This window comes from Cervus elaphus, chromosome 21, assembly GCF_910594005.1.
Source record: "Cervus elaphus chromosome 21, mCerEla1.1, whole genome shotgun sequence".
Lineage (NCBI taxonomy): Eukaryota > Metazoa > Chordata > Mammalia > Artiodactyla > Cervidae > Cervus > Cervus elaphus.
Genome location: NC_057835.1, coordinates 40,681,473 through 40,697,487, shown reverse-complemented (window position 1 = coordinate 40,697,487; position 16,015 = coordinate 40,681,473). Strand labels below are relative to the sequence as shown.

Genomic DNA, 16,015 nt, shown 5'->3' with positions numbered 1-16,015 from the left:
TCATGTGCCTAATAGTCATCTGTATGTCTTCCTTGAAGAAATGTCTAATTAGATCATCTGACCATTTTGAATGGGCTGTTTGGGTTTCTGTTATTGAGTTGTATGAACTATTTGTATATTTTGGAAAGTAAGCCCTTGTCAATTGCATCATTTGCAAATATTTTCTCCTAGTCCATAGGTTGTCTTTTCATTTTGTTTATGGTTTCCTTTGTGTGAAAATGCTTTCAAGTTTGATTCGGTCCCAATTGTTTGTTTTTGCTTTTATTTCTATTGCTATGGGAGACTGACCTAAGAAAACATTGCTACAACTTACATCAGAGAATGTTTTGCCTATTTTCTCTTCTAAATGTTTTATGGTATCCTTTTATATTTAAGCCTTTAAGCCATTTTGAGTTTATTTTTGCATACAGTGTGAGGAAGTGTTCCAACTTCACTGATTTACATGTGACTGTCTCGTTTTTCCAACACCACTTGCTGAAGAGACTGTCTTTTCTCCACTATATACTCTTGCTTCCTTTGTCAAAGATTAATTGACCCTAGGTGTCTGGGTTTATTTCTGGGCTCTGTATTCTTTTCCACTGACCCAGATGTCTGTTTCTGTGCCAATTCCATGCTGCTTTGATTACTGTAGCTTTATGGTATTGTCTGAAATCTGGGAGGGTTGTGCCTCCAGCTTCCCTGCTGCCGCGCCCCACCCCTCCAGGACTGCTTTCACAATTCTGGGCCTTTTGTGATTCCATGTAAAATTTACGATTATTTGTTCTGGTTCTGTGAAAAATATCATGGGTAGTTTGATAGGGATCACGTTAAATCTGTAGACTGCTTTGGGTAGTGTGGCCATTTTAACAATATTAATTCTTCCAATCTAAGAGTATGGGAAAACCTTCCATTACTTTAAATCACCTTCAATTTCCTTCTTCACGGGATCTTTCAGACCCAGGGATTGAACCCAGGTCTCCTGCATTGCAGGCAGATTCTTTACCATCTAAGCCACCAGGGAAGCCCACTATGCATTTTAAGTCTCTCTTTAATCTGTTATTACCTTTTTCATTGCTAGACCTTTCCTGAACCCGCTGTGAGCCTCGTCAATGGACACATATGCTGTCTAAGTCCAGTGGACCTCTGCCCACTAGGAAAAACAGGCAGAGACCACAAGGGACAAATCACGGGAAGAACAGAAGAACTGCCCTTGAGACTTAAATAAGGCTCAGCTGATGTTTTTGTATCAGAATTAGACTATTTCTAAATTAGACTCTTAGCCCCTAGGGCAGGATTGCCTAGTTGTATAAAATAAGCCAACAAGTATCCAGTAATTACACAAAATTTGGACACCATGAAGCTAGTGTTTTGGACACAAAAGATAGACTAAGGAGACTAGAAAGGGATCAGAAGAAAAACACACAGGGAATAAGACAGCTGAAGTGGGAGGAGAGAGGGTGGAAGAGGAGATATAAGCTAAGAGATGTGGGTTTTACAGAAGCCAAGGAGGTAAGTGTTCACCAGTATCAAATTTGCAGCTGCCACTCCTAGCAGGAGAAGAATGGAAGAGGTGCCGTTGTAGCTGTCAACGGGGAGGTCCCTAAACGGCTCAGACAGAAAAGAACTCACCTGCAATGCAGGATATATGAGTTCAATCCCTGGGTCGGGAAGATCCCCTGGAGAAGAGAATGGCAACCAACTCCAGTATTCTTGCCTGGAGAATTTTATAGACAGAGGAGCCTGGTGGGTTACGGTCCATGGGGTTGCAGAGTCAGACATGACTTGAGTGACTCACTAATGTCTGGACAAGCTGCCCTAGACTGGTGGGGGTAGAACCCACATCAAGTGGTGTGAGGAGAGGTGGGGAGGAACATAACCTACTCATTCAGGGAGGTGTGAAGTTTTGAGGACAGGAGACTTGAGGTGAAAGCAGGACCAGGAAATAAGGGCTGTCTTAACATGGTAGACATACGAGTACCTCTACTGGATGGAAGGAAAGAAATTAAAGTATATTCAAAAGAGAAGGAATTGGCCCAAAACTTGGAGAGGAAAAAGGACATCTTTGCCTCTGGGATGAAGTGGCAGTGAAAGAAGAAAATGAGAACCAGTGGAAGGTTTAAGAGAGGGAAGGTGTTCCCATGGGTTACCACTTTTTCTCCAGGAGGAAGAAGACAAGTAGGAAACAACTGGAGCTGAGAAGGGCTTGAGGACAGTAACAGGCTTCTAGAAGTTTCCTGGGAAGAGATCTGCCATGTGGTGTGGAGGGGTTGGTCTGAGGTTTGCCACCCATGATTTGCAATAGCAACTGGTATATGTTGTGATTATCCCCAGAAGAGGCTTCCTATCAGCAAGGGAGGAGAAACTGATTCAGGCTTGAGGGCTGGGCAGGCAGATGAACCAGGAGGTCACTATGGAAAGGAAAATGCAGTGGAAAAGATGCAATAGGGTTCCTCAGGCAGGATAGGGAAGGGCCAGGAAGACATGAAGGGCATAAAAGGTATGAAGACTTTGCTAAGAGTCCATGCTTGTTTAGTGAATGGGAAGGACCAGCGAGCGTTGTCAACGAGTGAGATTGTCAAGTTCTAGTCTTCAGCACTGACCTGTGTCTGAATCAGAGGAAGTCCCAGGCTGTGTATGAGGGCTTTAAGATAAAGGCCATGATGCTGAAAAAGGCAATGGATGGTGAGGCCAGGTTGAGGTAGCCTGGGACAGTGGAAGTGACAGGAGGTGGGGGAAGAGCAGATAAGCCACTGGTCCTGGATGAACAAGGAGACTGATCTAGAGATGTATTTTCTGAAATACACAGCACAGAGCAAGTTTCTGGCTTCCTAAAGAGTGGACTAACATGAATAGTACAAGTCTCAAAGGGAGGGGCTACTGAAAAACAGCTTTCAGAAGCAGAGCTCACAGATCACAGTTGGCCCTCCTTATGCTGCATCAAACTCAACATACACAGATTCCACCAATCACAGATCAAAAATATTTGGGAAAAAAAAATTCTAGAAAGTTTCAAAAAGTAAAGCTTGACTCTGCTGCATGCTGGTAGCTATTTATATAGCATTTGCATTATATTGGTGATTATAAGTAAATTTAGATAGGATTTAAAGAATATGGGAGGATATGCATAGGTTATATACAAATACGGTGCCATCTTATATATGGGGCTTGAACACTGTGGATTTTGGTATTGAGAGGGGTGGTTCTGAAACCAATATTCCACACATTCTGAGGACAACTATATTTACTTATTGACTAATTTACTTTTCATTCTTGACCTGTATTAACAACTGCCTACTGAACATCTCTAAGATATATTTCTGGATCATCTGTTCCGCTATGAACCTATCTCCCCAACCTCTATAATTTACTCTTCTTCCACCATTTCTTTAATTCTAGATGGCAGCATCACTATTATCCAGGTAGCTGTTCTAAAAAATTAAAAGGTCATCTTTACCACCCCTTACGGTCTCCACCTAACCTGCCTCCTCCCCCATTTGGAAGCTCTCACCCACATGCCAGTAAAGACTGGTAACAGAGTCAGACAGATTTGATTTAAATTCCAGCTCAACCATTTCTACCTCGAATGATCCTGGGCACAAAATTGTCCTTAAACTTTATTTTCTTCTATCGTCATGTTAGTTGCTCAGTCGTGTCCGACTCTTTGCAATCCCATGGATTGTAGCCTGCCAGGCTCCTCTCTTCATGGGATTCTGCAGGCAAGGATACTGGAGTGGGAAGCCACTCCCTTTTCCAGATTTTCTTCTGTAAAATGGTAATAATACTCGTACTAACCAATGGGTTATTATGAGATTTAAATGAATTAATGCATGTAAAGAATTTAGTACCTAATCTAGCATAATATAATTTCCTTCAAAGTTTTGAAAATCATTAATTTTGTCATTTGCTGCTTCTTCTGACTTCATGTTGTCTACAAAGTTTCTGGCTACATTTCTTAACTTCTGCATTTACTGTGGGAAAATTTCTTAAATTTTCATGAATGCTTTATTATAAACATGCTAGTAATCCTCTATTTTGAGAAGGGCATGGCAACCCACTCCAGTATTCTTGCATGGAGAATCCCATGGACAGAGGAGCCTGGTGGGCTACAGTCCGTTGTGTCTCAGGAGTCAGACACAACTTCCAACAACCGAGCATGCATGCAGTCCTCTGTTTTATTGAAGTATAGTTGATTTACAAATAACAATGCTGTGTTAATTTCTGCAGTACAGCAAAGAGATTCCATTATACATATGTATATATATATATATATATTCTTTTTCATATTCTTTTCCATTATGGTTTATCACAGGATCTTGAGTAGAGGTCCCTGTGCTATGCAGTAGGAACTTGTTTATCCATCCTATATATTACAGTAGTAATACTAACTGTGACTTATAAATCAAGTAATTTTAATTCTATTTGCTCTCTTACACTTTGAATCAATAAACACACTTTAGACAACATACACCTCCAGGTCAGCTTTCTGTCATTTGTAGTTTTATTAAAAATTCTCAATAATTCTAATGGGTAAATAAAAGGAAATCACCAATGAAATTTTAAACACAGCCTCAGCTTTAAAAAAAAGATAAGATTCTAAGTCAAATATCCTCACCATCATGTTGTTAGTAACCTTCACACTCAAATGGCTCACTTTTTGTTATAAACTTTTTTAGAATGGAAACCTACTAGCGCTGGGTTTTGAACATGGAGGAAAACCAAGAGCTAGCGTGGCTATTGGCCCCTGGGCTTTAGTGGCCTCCCCCACCCCACCTGTCAAACCAACATTCACATTCTCTTCTTACTAATCCCTTCTTAAAGCTAAATTCAACTCCCCCTCATCCAGGGCAAAGATTCAGAGTGAGAGGGAAAATGAGGACATTACTAACCCCAGCTGGTAAACTGCAGCATTATTCTACTGCTCCTATGAGCGGTGCCATCACTGTCAGCACCTCTTTCTCTTCCTGGTTCTTGTTCCGTCTTCTCCAGTCACCACCATCGAACGTGAACACTGACATTAATGAACACATCAGTGAAACTGGAGAAACATTCCACCAAGACGACAGCAGGAAAATGGGAGCGTGGCTGGAGTGGTTACTTTGCCAAAAATTGCTCAGTGAGCTACCAAAAAATAGATACTAATTTTCACCCACGAAGAGAGTCAGTGGCAGAGTTGAGTTAGGACTGATTAGTTGAAATTTAATAGCAGACATCGGGTGGTGGAGTCTTTCTTTTAATGAAGGGTCTTTCCAAGAAAGACATCTATTAGGGATAGCAAGAGGAAGAGATTAAGGGATAAATGGTCATATCTTTTGTCATCCTCAAATCTCCATATTCTCCCAGGAAGTATCCATACCACCACCCTTTGTCCATCTACCATAGATGGACTTCACATCTATTATATAAGCCAGAAACTTACTCTGTGCTGTATATTTCAGAAAGTCCATCATCTGCCTGAGAGCTAATTAGGAAGAGTAGGTGGCACAGTGCCAAAGAATCCGCCTACCAATGCCAGACACGCAAGAGACATGGGTTCGATCCCTGGGTGGAGAAGATCCCCTGGAGAAGGAAATGGCAACCCACTCCAGTATTCTTGCCTGGAAAATCCCATGGACAGAAGAGCCTGACGGGCTACAGTCCATGGGGTCGCAAAGAGTCAGACACAACTGAGTGCACACATGCAAACACACACACAGCATTAAATGGTTCTACCATGCTTGCAAACAGAAGTTTAAACCTCAAATATTCATGTATGTAGATCCTAACACACATGAGTGGGTAAAAAATCAAAAAGGGAAAGAAACAAACGTTGTTCTGCAAAGAGAGCCAGTTCAAAAATGAGGGGGAAAAAAGTATGTTGACCTGAGCAATCACAGTTTCTCATATCAAACAGAACCCCAAAATAGATGGAAATGTCTACAGTAGCTCCTGATCCTGGTGTGCCTGTAACAGAAAAATGGAATTATGGTTCAGCTGCGAAATCCTGGGCCCTCGTTTTCCCAGTGGCCTAAATCAATTCCCAGTCCGGGGACAAGATGCTGAGCAAGGTGCGTAATTATTTCAGGCCACTAGGGTAAGCACCATTCCTGGCAACTCTGTAGGCAGCGCCATGGATGAGGGTTTCTAATCCTCTTTGGTGATTTGGTTCTGTGTAAACAGAGATTTTTCTTTCACTATTTCAGCCAGATAAGCAGGAAAGGCCAGCTCCAGTCCTGAGCTAGAGCCAGTCAAGGTCAGTTTCAGTTCCTTTTCTGTGCAGTTTAGATTCCTTTTTCCTTGCTGCCTTCCCTGACACCTGTCCTTATATTTTTATCTGATTATCAGAACCTAGTGAGAGGACCCTTGGCAGCCTCTGGTGCTTACTCTGTCATGCAAAAGCCTCTAAGTCTAAGGGACATAAATACTGTGCAGAGCAGAGTCCTTGAAAGGCCAACCTAAGACCCTGGCTATGCACCACAGAGAGGTGTCTCCCATGGGGATTTTAAGGGTAAGGTTGAAACTAGTGCCTGCTTTTACCCAGAGGCAATGCTGACGTTTCAACTCGCCTATTAACAAATCTCTCATGTTTGGCTGGACACTGCCCCCACAATAAATTCAGTTATTACTTAACAGAAAGAAAGTGAAAGGTAAATCTTGACATTCCCATTTGGATGATGATGAAATAGAGGTTTAAAAGAGTTGTGTACACTGAATTCAACCAAGCAGTGTTGTAGCTGGAAAGTAAACCAGCTGACACCTGTCCCCGGTTTTGTAGGTCACAGACTGTAAGTTTAGAGCAGTGTTTTACTTACCATGTTCCTCCTTGAAAGCTTCTATTCACTTTCTTAAATTGTGGGTGCCAGTGGAGAGGTACCAGGTGTAGATTCCAGACACTCAGACAACATACACAGACTGAGCCGTCTGCCTGTTGAGTACACAGCCTCCGGGCTGAAGAATTTCTAGGGTTGTTAGAGGAACACAGGAGACTTCAGAGGGAGCAGGCTCTGAGGTGGACACGAATACCTAAATCCCTACAAAGACAGATTAAAAACATCCTCTTTATTATTACAAACCAAAAAACCGTACCCATGTATTCTGTGCTTTTTCAAACTGCACTGCCCCCCCCCACCCCCGTATCTTCATTAAAGAAATGCACACACATGTGCTTCAAGACGGGTAGGTGTAAAAGAACATTCTGCACAATTATATCTAGGCTGTCGCAGACTTCTTTCACATGCAACCATCTATCTGGGGGATGTTAATTCACAGTGACAGCTGAGCATGACAAACGCCACGGTACACAAGTTGGAATGCCGGAAAACAGGCAACTACGAAAAGCTCATGCAGACAAACGCGCCTCAGAGTTTTCTCCCTCCACACACACGTGGCCGCACTTCTAGGCGCTCCAGCACGGCGATAAACCCCAAACACACACACACACACACACACACACACCCACCCCAGCCTCCGCCGCCCTCCACGCCCGCGCCTCGGTCTCCAGGCAGGCGGGCACTCGCGCGCGCCCCTGGGCACACTCGCTGCCCACCCGCATCCCGCTACGCGGCACCGGAGCGCCGGGCGGTCCCCCTTCCCTCGCCCGCCCGCCGGGGAAGCGGCGGCTCCCGGGCTGGGGGCAGGGCCGGGGGCGGGGGGGAGCTGGCAAGGGAGGGGAGCGCCGCGGGGCCGGGCCTCGGCGCCCGGGGAGGGGACGAGGGGCGGGCGCGGGGCGGCGCCCGGCTCACGTGGGCGGGCAGGAGCAGCTGAAGGTCCGCTCCGGAGCCCGGGCTGTCCTCTCGCGCGCGGCGCTGGCCCCGGGCGGCGGCGGCGGCGGCGGCGGCGAAGGAGGAGGAGGAGGAGTTGGAGGAGAAAGGCGGCGGTGGCGGCAGCGAAAGAAGAGGGGAGGACGGAGGCGGCGTCGGACTGGAGCCGAGCGGCGGCACGAGCTGCCCGGGGCGCTGTCGTGAGCTCGCCCGCCGGGCCCCCACCCCCGAGCTACACCCTGCCGTGCCCAGCTCTGCCCGCGTCCGTGCCCCCGCGGGGAGCGCGCCGGGGCTGCCCCCCGAATGACGGGCGGAAGGTTCGACTTCGACGATGGCGGCACCTACTGCGGCGGCTGGGAGGAGGGCAAGGCGCACGGGCATGGCATCTGCACGGGGCCCAAGGGCCAGGGCGAGTACTCGGGCTCCTGGTCGCACGGCTTCGAGGTGGTCGGAGGCTACACCTGGCCCAGCGGCAACACCTACCAGGGCTACTGGGCGCAGGGCAAGCGGCACGGGCTGGGGGTGGAGACGAAGGGCAAGTGGATGTACCGGGGGGAGTGGTCACATGGCTTCAAGGGGCGCTACGGGGTCCGGCAGAGCCTGTGCACCCCCGCCCGCTACGAGGGGACCTGGAGTAACGGGCTGCAGGACGGGTACGGCGTGGAGACCTACGGGGACGGAGGTGAGCGGCGTCGCTGGCGGCTCGGCTGCCCCGCGAGCTGGGCGCTGGGGGAGGGCTTTCCCCCTGACTGCGGGGCCGCGGGGAGGACGCGAGGCGCACGTGTCCGGAAACCCGCCAAAACACCTGGGGGAGCCTCCCACCCTCCTCCCGCGGCCACTCTCCCCGGGAGGGGGCGTTAGGACGCGGCGGGTGCGCGGGGGGTTGGATCTGACCCGGTTCTGGGGGCGGGCGGTGTGTCCAGACTCGAGGGAACAAGGCGTGAAGACACCTGGCCGGCGCCAGCGCCGCGCTGCCACGGGGAGGGAGCGCGCCCGGGAGGGCTGGACTGGGAAGAGGACGCTGTCACTTGAGCCCGTCACATTACGTTCCTGATCCCTCCCTCTCCCGGCCGGGTTTGAAATCGCCACTCCCGTGGAGTGAGCGAGCGCCCTGGGCTTGGAGGCTGGCGGTCGCGGCGCACCGCTGCCGGGATTGGTTTCACGTGGAGTCGTATTTCGCCTCTGGTCCTCTAGTGGCCTAAAGATAGAAGCCAGAACCCCAGCACTGGGATGTTGGGGAACTGTTCCTTATCAGAGGTGCATTTGGAAAGTAATCGTAGTTATGGGAGTGGAGAGGCCACCTGATGCAGGGGGGGTTCAAAGAATGCGGGGTTTTCTTTCTGGTTTTCTTCGCTTTCTTAAAGTATCGGTTTTCTATCAAAAGAAGGTAGTCATTGTTGATCTGGAGATATCTGGAAAAATTACCAGAAAAACATTTTAGAAACGAACAGTGAAGTCTGTGTTTTAAAAAATACTATTGAAAGGTGTATTCCTATAATAGCTAAATTAACAGCTACTTCACTAGCAGTAGGCAATCGCTGGTTTGCCCTAAGGTGTGTGATGGAAAACAGTATGCTGGCTGTGAGCAAAATTCACCTAATTTTAATATTTACCAATACTTGCAAAAGAAACTTTGTATATAATAGGGCAGAGTCCCCCCTCAACACTTTTTTCCCCAACCAGGAAAAGTATATATTATTGATACAGGTATCAAAACCTGATGAATTTGCTTGTGTAATAAACCGAGAAGGACGAATGGCTTATGCTTTGGCAAAACACATTTTCTGATAATAATCATAATTAATCGAAAAGGGTTGTAGAAGGCAATGTCACATTTCAGAATTCTGCAGCTCAGAGCTGGAGGATATTAAAGGGGTCCAATTAAAAGTTTGTCCAGCCCAGTGCAACCCCAGTCAGGCAACTGCTTACATAAAAGCTTATACAATTTGTACACTTCACTTACTCAGAACACTTGGGCCATGTTTCAAATGCAAACCGGCAGCATGGTAGGATTGGCTAAAAAGGACATCTTTTCATCCTACAGTATAAATAAAGGATATAGTTCTCATGGATTAAAAGTGGGGTGGGGGGGAATGTCTCTAATATGGGCTGTATATGGGCTGCATGAGTTTCAAGTTCCACAGTAGTTAATTAGGGTCGTTAAATGTTCTCAATGGGCATAGAGCACCTTAGTGGACACCCATATAAATGTGTTAGCTTGTGACTGGATTTTATCAGAGGCCCCAGGTCTACAATATAACTAAATTCCATGCTCAAAAGTGGAATGCAAATCTTATCTTTCAAACGTGTGCATTATTTTACAACCTTTCAAGAAGGTGGTGGATAGTTCTTCAGTATTTGGAAGGCTAAAAATAAATGAGTCTTCTTTTAAAGTTACTACTCATTAAACAAAATCTCTTGGTTTAAAGTATTCATTATACCTAGCAATCAAAAAATATATATAGCACAGTAAAGGTCCTCTGTTTATGTGTTGCAGAAGCTCAAATAAGTGTCTAGGGTGACTATGGATAATTGGCCTCCTGTTTTAAAACTAACTTTTAAAAGAATTTTTTAAAAACCTCAAAATTTAGCACTACCACAGGACAGCGGTTTTCTTTTTCTACCAAAAAACAAACAAACTATAATGTGCGACCAATTAGGAAAGGGGCAGGGGGAACTCCTAAAACTCATTATTGAATTCTTACTGTTACTTTCTTTCATATGTCAATCAGTTAATTAGAAAGTCCTGAATCATAAAATGGGGGTCTAAGTGGAAGTGTATTGCTATAACTTATTTCCTGCAAAGATTTTGGCCACAATAAGACAGATCACTTCCACAAGCTTTACTTCTTGCCTCTGCACCACCACAAGTCCCTCCCTAGCAGCCTCTGTGAGACTTAAGGAAAATCTGATTGCATGTATTTTGTGGTGACGTTAAATTCGGGAGGAAGGAAGTTGTAATTCCATTGACAACTATCACTTGGTTTATTTTACTAGTGATCTGAGTATGAAGTGTTGCTGAAATAGAAACCCCTGAATATTAAGTAAGAATAGTTAGTACAGTGCTCCCAAAATCCAAGTCTAGGTGCCCAGAATATTCGGTAAAAATTCGGATCCTGCTGTGGTTCGTTTTTTCACCTGTCATGAAACTATTAGAATATATCTAGAAAGACACATTGTTGTGTTAATTATATGCATTCCTGTCCATGGACATTTTCATTCATAGCATGTAGATTTAAATTTGGCACATTAAATCTAAATTTGACTGGAATTCTCTCTGAATTGGAAGTCTTCCACTACAAAATTATTTAGTGAAAATGGCTGTATCTAGAAAATCAGTTCCCAGATGAAAAGTCATGGAACATCCATAAAAATATTTTTTAAACTTATGAACTATGCATCCATATGTAAGAAATTGAGAGGAACTAATTAGAACTTTGAGCAGCAGGGAGCAGGTGGAACCCACCTGCTTCATAAAGAAAAAAAGGCCCTTTTTCCCCCACTTAGGTTCACTGACTAAACTAAACCTACTTTAAATTTCAGATGAATCACTAACACTTTGACTGTAAATTAGTTTCTAGCAATTCTATGGAGGAATTCTTCCATGTACTGTTCCTCAACAGGGTAAGATGGGAATACAGCCAATGCCATTGTTCTGCCTTCTCTGCTACTACGGTCAAGTAACAACTTAAACTTTCTAGTTATTGCTGTTGCCTTAAACCACTTAGATTTTCAAGCAATATGTCTTTGGAAATTCTAAATACTAGTCTTATTTTGGAGACAGCAGATTAAGGAAACTAGTTGTTAATTTCCCCTAGGTGTTAAACATTTCCTAAGATAGTGTGGTTGTGTTTTAAAAGTGTAAGGACTTCTTGATATTAAACAGTATGTTTGGAAGTTGTTCTAGCAAAATTGTAGAAAAGTTAGAGGAGAATGATTATAGTGTTCCTTGTTTATTTAAACAAAATATTTTAAAATAAGGTGGTTTGTTTTAGTGCATATAAGTCAGGTTGTATAACTTTTATCTTAGAACTTGCATTTTTATCTCTCTAGGCAAAGGGAAAGTCAGTTGCAATTTTCTAATAATTTCAGTTCCCTTCTGGGTTACAGTGGTGGTTTTGGAGATGGCTAATACTGAGTAGAAAGCTTCTTGATCTGAAATGTTGTATTTGATTATCTTATCCTTTGGGGTTTATCCTTCTGGGAAAGTCATGGCCCACCCTCCTCCTCAGAAGTTCTGAGATGTCAGGTTAAGATGTTAAGACCTACCCAGAGTATGACATTGACAGTACCAGACCCCCTTTGTATTGAGTTGGCCAGAAAGTTCGTTTGGGCTTTTTGTCAGATATATAGGGGAAGAACCCGAATGAACTTTTTGACCAACCCAATATGTTATTGTCACCCTGCTACTATCTATTTATATACCAAAAATATGTCAGAATGAACAGAGAGAGATGGTAGTCTTGCAATTAATCAAAACTTTTGACTTGGGAGGCACTATGGCTTTAACTTTTAAGTTCATGAAATAATCAGTAAGCAGCACTTCTCAGTATTTTAAAAGTAAATGTATGCCATGCAATGGAAATTTTTTCATGGCAATCTGAAATGAAAAGTATACTGCAAAGTAACTCTATATAACCAGAAACTGAAAGAAGTCAAGACAGTTATGATTTACTTTCTATAATATCTGTGAGTTAGAAAGAATACAGAGGTAATTATGTCTTAATATTTCCATGTAACTTCTTTGGAGGGCTAGTTTAATATAAAATTTGCCTTTAATTAAAAGGAAATGGACTCAGTTTAGAAGAGAAAATTCTAAGTTCCTAATCTTAATATCCAGTTCCTCCTAAGATGATTTAGGAAGTTGCTCCAGGTTAATTTTTAAATGTCTTTGCTAATTTACTTAATAGAAAAACTTCTGAAAACAAATGCTTTAAATTAGAGATTATCCTATTCCTAAGAAGGCATAATATTCATTGAAAAAAATGATCTGCTGATGACAAAATTTTAATGTACGCTGTCAAACACACCTTTCCTCTGAGATGAATTCCATAATGTTAAGAGTCGAAGTTTTCCTCGGACCTTATTTTAGTTTTCCCAAAAGTAAATAGTGCATGCTTTTTAGACACCACAGCTGTTTATTATTATTAAGTCATCAAACATCTACATACCATAGGACACACAGCTAGGAGTGTGGAAATTTTGTGTTCGCCTATAAAGTAATGCCTGCCCTCAGAATGTTTCTAGTTTATGATGTGGTTCACAGTACAGTGGCAGAAGCTAAGGAAACCATGAGGAGAATGACCAGAAGAAATTTAGCAAATATGGGACAGATCTTGACCTTTTCACTTGGAAGTACAAAATGTTAAAACAAATTGCCCGTTTTTTCATAATGATTCACTCTATTCAGAATATATATTCTATTTGTCAAATCCCTCTCAGCTTAAAAAGGTTCACCCAAAACTAAATAATAATCCTGAATATTAAATAGTTTTCCCTGCCCTAAAAGAACATGATGAATGTGGTAGAAAGAAAATGTAAGAAAACTTGTTTGACAACTCATGTTCCAAACATTCAGATCACTAATAATTTTAGGTCTTTGAGCTTGTTGGAATGTCAAACTGCCAGACCTTAAGTCTTTCATTTTTCAGTTAAATTAGTAAAAATACAGCTCACAAATAGAGCTCATTTCTTCCTCTGCTATTGCACTGCCTTCCTCAAAGGGAGTTTTGATGTGTTAATTTCAGGGGAGAAAAGTTTTCTAATGATCACTCTCTTGTATTAGAAGTCAGTGCTTTGTAAAATGTTTTCAGTGAAAGGCAAAAAAAAAAAAAAAACACCTATCGGAAAAACCTATGTAGATTTAGATTAGAGATTATCCTATTCCTGAGAAGGCAGAATATTCATTGCAAAAAATAGTGTCAACAAAGTTTTAACGGGCACTGTCAGGCCCACCTTTGCTCTGAGATGAATTCCATAGGGTTAAGAGTGGAAATTTTCCTCTGGCTTCCTCTCAGTTTTACCAAAGGTAAGCAGCACGCTCGTTTGGGGATGCAGCTGTATCCCCAAAGCTGACATACAATTACAGAAACGGCCCAGGAACGGCCCAGACACGACACTTCATGGTGGGGATTCACAAAGGGAATTTCCGAAGCCTGGCTTAGAGTTGACTAGGCAGTGTGCGGGGTTGGGCCTTGAGTCCCCGGGCCTGCGCGCCGGGCTCTCCAAGTGCGCACCCATGCCCGATCGGCCTCCCTCCGGCCCCGGACTCACGCTGTGCTCTCTCGCGCTCTCTCGAAGGTACCTACCAGGGCCAGTGGGCCGGCGGCATGCGGCACGGCTACGGCGTGCGCCAGAGCGTGCCCTACGGCATGGCCACGGTGATCCGCTCGCCGCTGCGCACGTCGCTGGCCTCGCTGCGCAGCGAGCAGAGCAACGGCAGCGTGCTCCACGACGCCGCGGCCGCCGCCGACAGCCCGGCCGGCACCCGCGGCGGCTTCGTGCTCAACTTTCACGCCGACGCCGAGCTCTCAGGCAAGAAGAAGGGCGGCCTCTTCCGCCGGGGCTCCCTCCTGGGAAGCATGAAACTGCGCAAGTCCGAGTCCAAGTCGTCCATCTCCAGCAAGCGCAGCTCGGTCCGCAGCGACGCGGCCATGAGCCGGATCAGCTCCAGCGACGCCAACTCCACCATCAGCTTTGGCGACGTCGACTGTGACTTCTGCCCCGTGGAGGACCACGTGGACGCCACCACCACGGAGACCTACATGGGCGAGTGGAAGAACGACAAGCGCACTGGCTTCGGCATCAGCGAGCGTTCCAACGGCATGAAGTATGAAGGCGAGTGGGCAAACAACAAGAGGCACGGCTACGGCTGCACCGTCTTTCCCGACGGCTCCAAGGAAGAGGGAAAATACAAAAATAATATTCTGGTCCGTGGAATAAGGAAGCAGCTGATACCAATAAGAAATACAAAAACTAGGGAGAAGGTGGACAGAGCGATCGAAGGCGCACAACGGGCAGCCGCCATGGCAAGAACCAAAGTGGAAATAGCAAACTCCAGGTATGTAAAGGCCGGAGGGGTGGTACTGCCCGGGTCTATGAAAATGGTAGGATATCAGATAATCTGTGTGTGTCAGTCCTTTGGCGGCATAGGTTCCAGAACCAGAAGTGGAAAAGGATTCAGCCCGATAGAATGAGGCTGAAATGTACCTGGAACTCTTCTGAAACTCTCCATCCTCAAAAAGTGTTGAAGGCGCATTGCAGTCCCCTTCCTCTTACTTCCTTAATACGAAACGTGATGGTGTTCACTCAGGGCCTATGTACATTTCCCAGAGTCCAGAAAGTTACCTTTTTTAAAAAAGACAAAAAAGTACCCCTGAAATACTTACAGAGAGAACATAGTACATCGTGTGCTGGAAAGAAAATATCCATCCACATGGAAACCTACCTAGTGTAGGTGAACCTTTTTATTCTAACATTAAAGTTGCAGGTGTGTACAACTCCTCCCTAGAAAATTATCCTCATTTATAACATTCGCATTCTGTTTATTGATGTCTTCTAGGTGAAATTGGTTTTGAGCAAGTGATCAAGGTCTAAATAAGGCAGAAATGGAGAGTAATATGACAAAATCCGTCAAGCATTCTTTAAACAACAGAACTCACCTGCATGGGAAAGGCAGAGGGACTGGGGCTCAGCAGAGTCCCCCCATTCTAGGCAAGAAAGATTAGATCACTGGTGTATTAAAAGGAAGCGGGTAGGGAGAGCCTGACATGGACAGATGGGACTGTTAGTGTGCCAAGTTTGAAAGAAAGAGCGGTAGAGAAGGGCTGGAGTGAGTAGGAGAAAGCAGTGAATAATAGATTGAGAAGTGGGGTGTATGTGGGCACAGAAGGTCCATGCGCCTAAAATTTTACCATTAATAGCTGGATTCAAGCATTCAACCAGAAGGATGGAGAAATTGATTGGGAATAGAAAATTTTATTAGGGATGGATGTCATATGTTAGACAAACGTGAAAACGGGCTGGTTATACATGGAACACTTTATTCTTAGGCTTATTTCAGCAAATACTTACTGGCCCCAGTTCTGTGTGATTTCAGATACACGTTTAGCACAGAATATTGAAAATCCTTTTCTTGCTTTAGTAGTATTCTCCCACTGAAGTAAACCTCTTTATGAAACCAAAGACTCGTAGCATGTCTTCAAACTTTAATTCTTAACATTAAATTAATAAGCCCTGCCTTTTCTTTGGTGGAATCACGTGACATTTCTGATGTTCAGACTTTTAATATACAAAAATGG

At 44.5% G+C, this 16,015-nt stretch overlaps 1 protein-coding gene and 1 long non-coding RNA gene across 6 annotated transcripts in view; one reads left to right on the top strand and one right to left on the bottom strand.

Annotated features, from left to right (window-relative positions):
• Positions 1 to 5,552: 5,552 nt before the first annotated feature.
• LOC122679632 lies at positions 5,553 to 7,649 on the bottom strand. The gene is made up of 3 exons (XR_006336465.1): positions 7,502 to 7,649; positions 6,768 to 6,986; positions 5,553 to 5,919 (listed from the first exon to the last, which is right to left on the bottom strand). It is a non-coding gene; the product is annotated as an uncharacterized LOC122679632 (long non-coding RNA).
• A 78-nt stretch (positions 7,650 to 7,727) lies between these two features.
• Positions 7,728 to 16,015, top strand: part of JPH1 (junctophilin 1) — an 87,951-nt gene continuing 79,663 nt past the window's right edge. For 4 of the 5 annotated variants that reach the window (XM_043880490.1, XM_043880491.1, XM_043880492.1 and 1 more), the window contains exons 1-2: positions 7,731 to 8,397; positions 14,016 to 14,775. In XM_043880490.1, coding sequence (XP_043736425.1) covers positions 8,019 to 8,397; positions 14,016 to 14,775 — 1,139 coding nt within the window. In that variant the 5' untranslated portion in view covers positions 7,731 to 8,018. Of the gene's footprint in view, positions 8,398 to 14,015; positions 14,776 to 16,015 lie in introns of all 5 variants that reach the window. The other variant, XM_043880493.1, reaches the window with a different exon arrangement.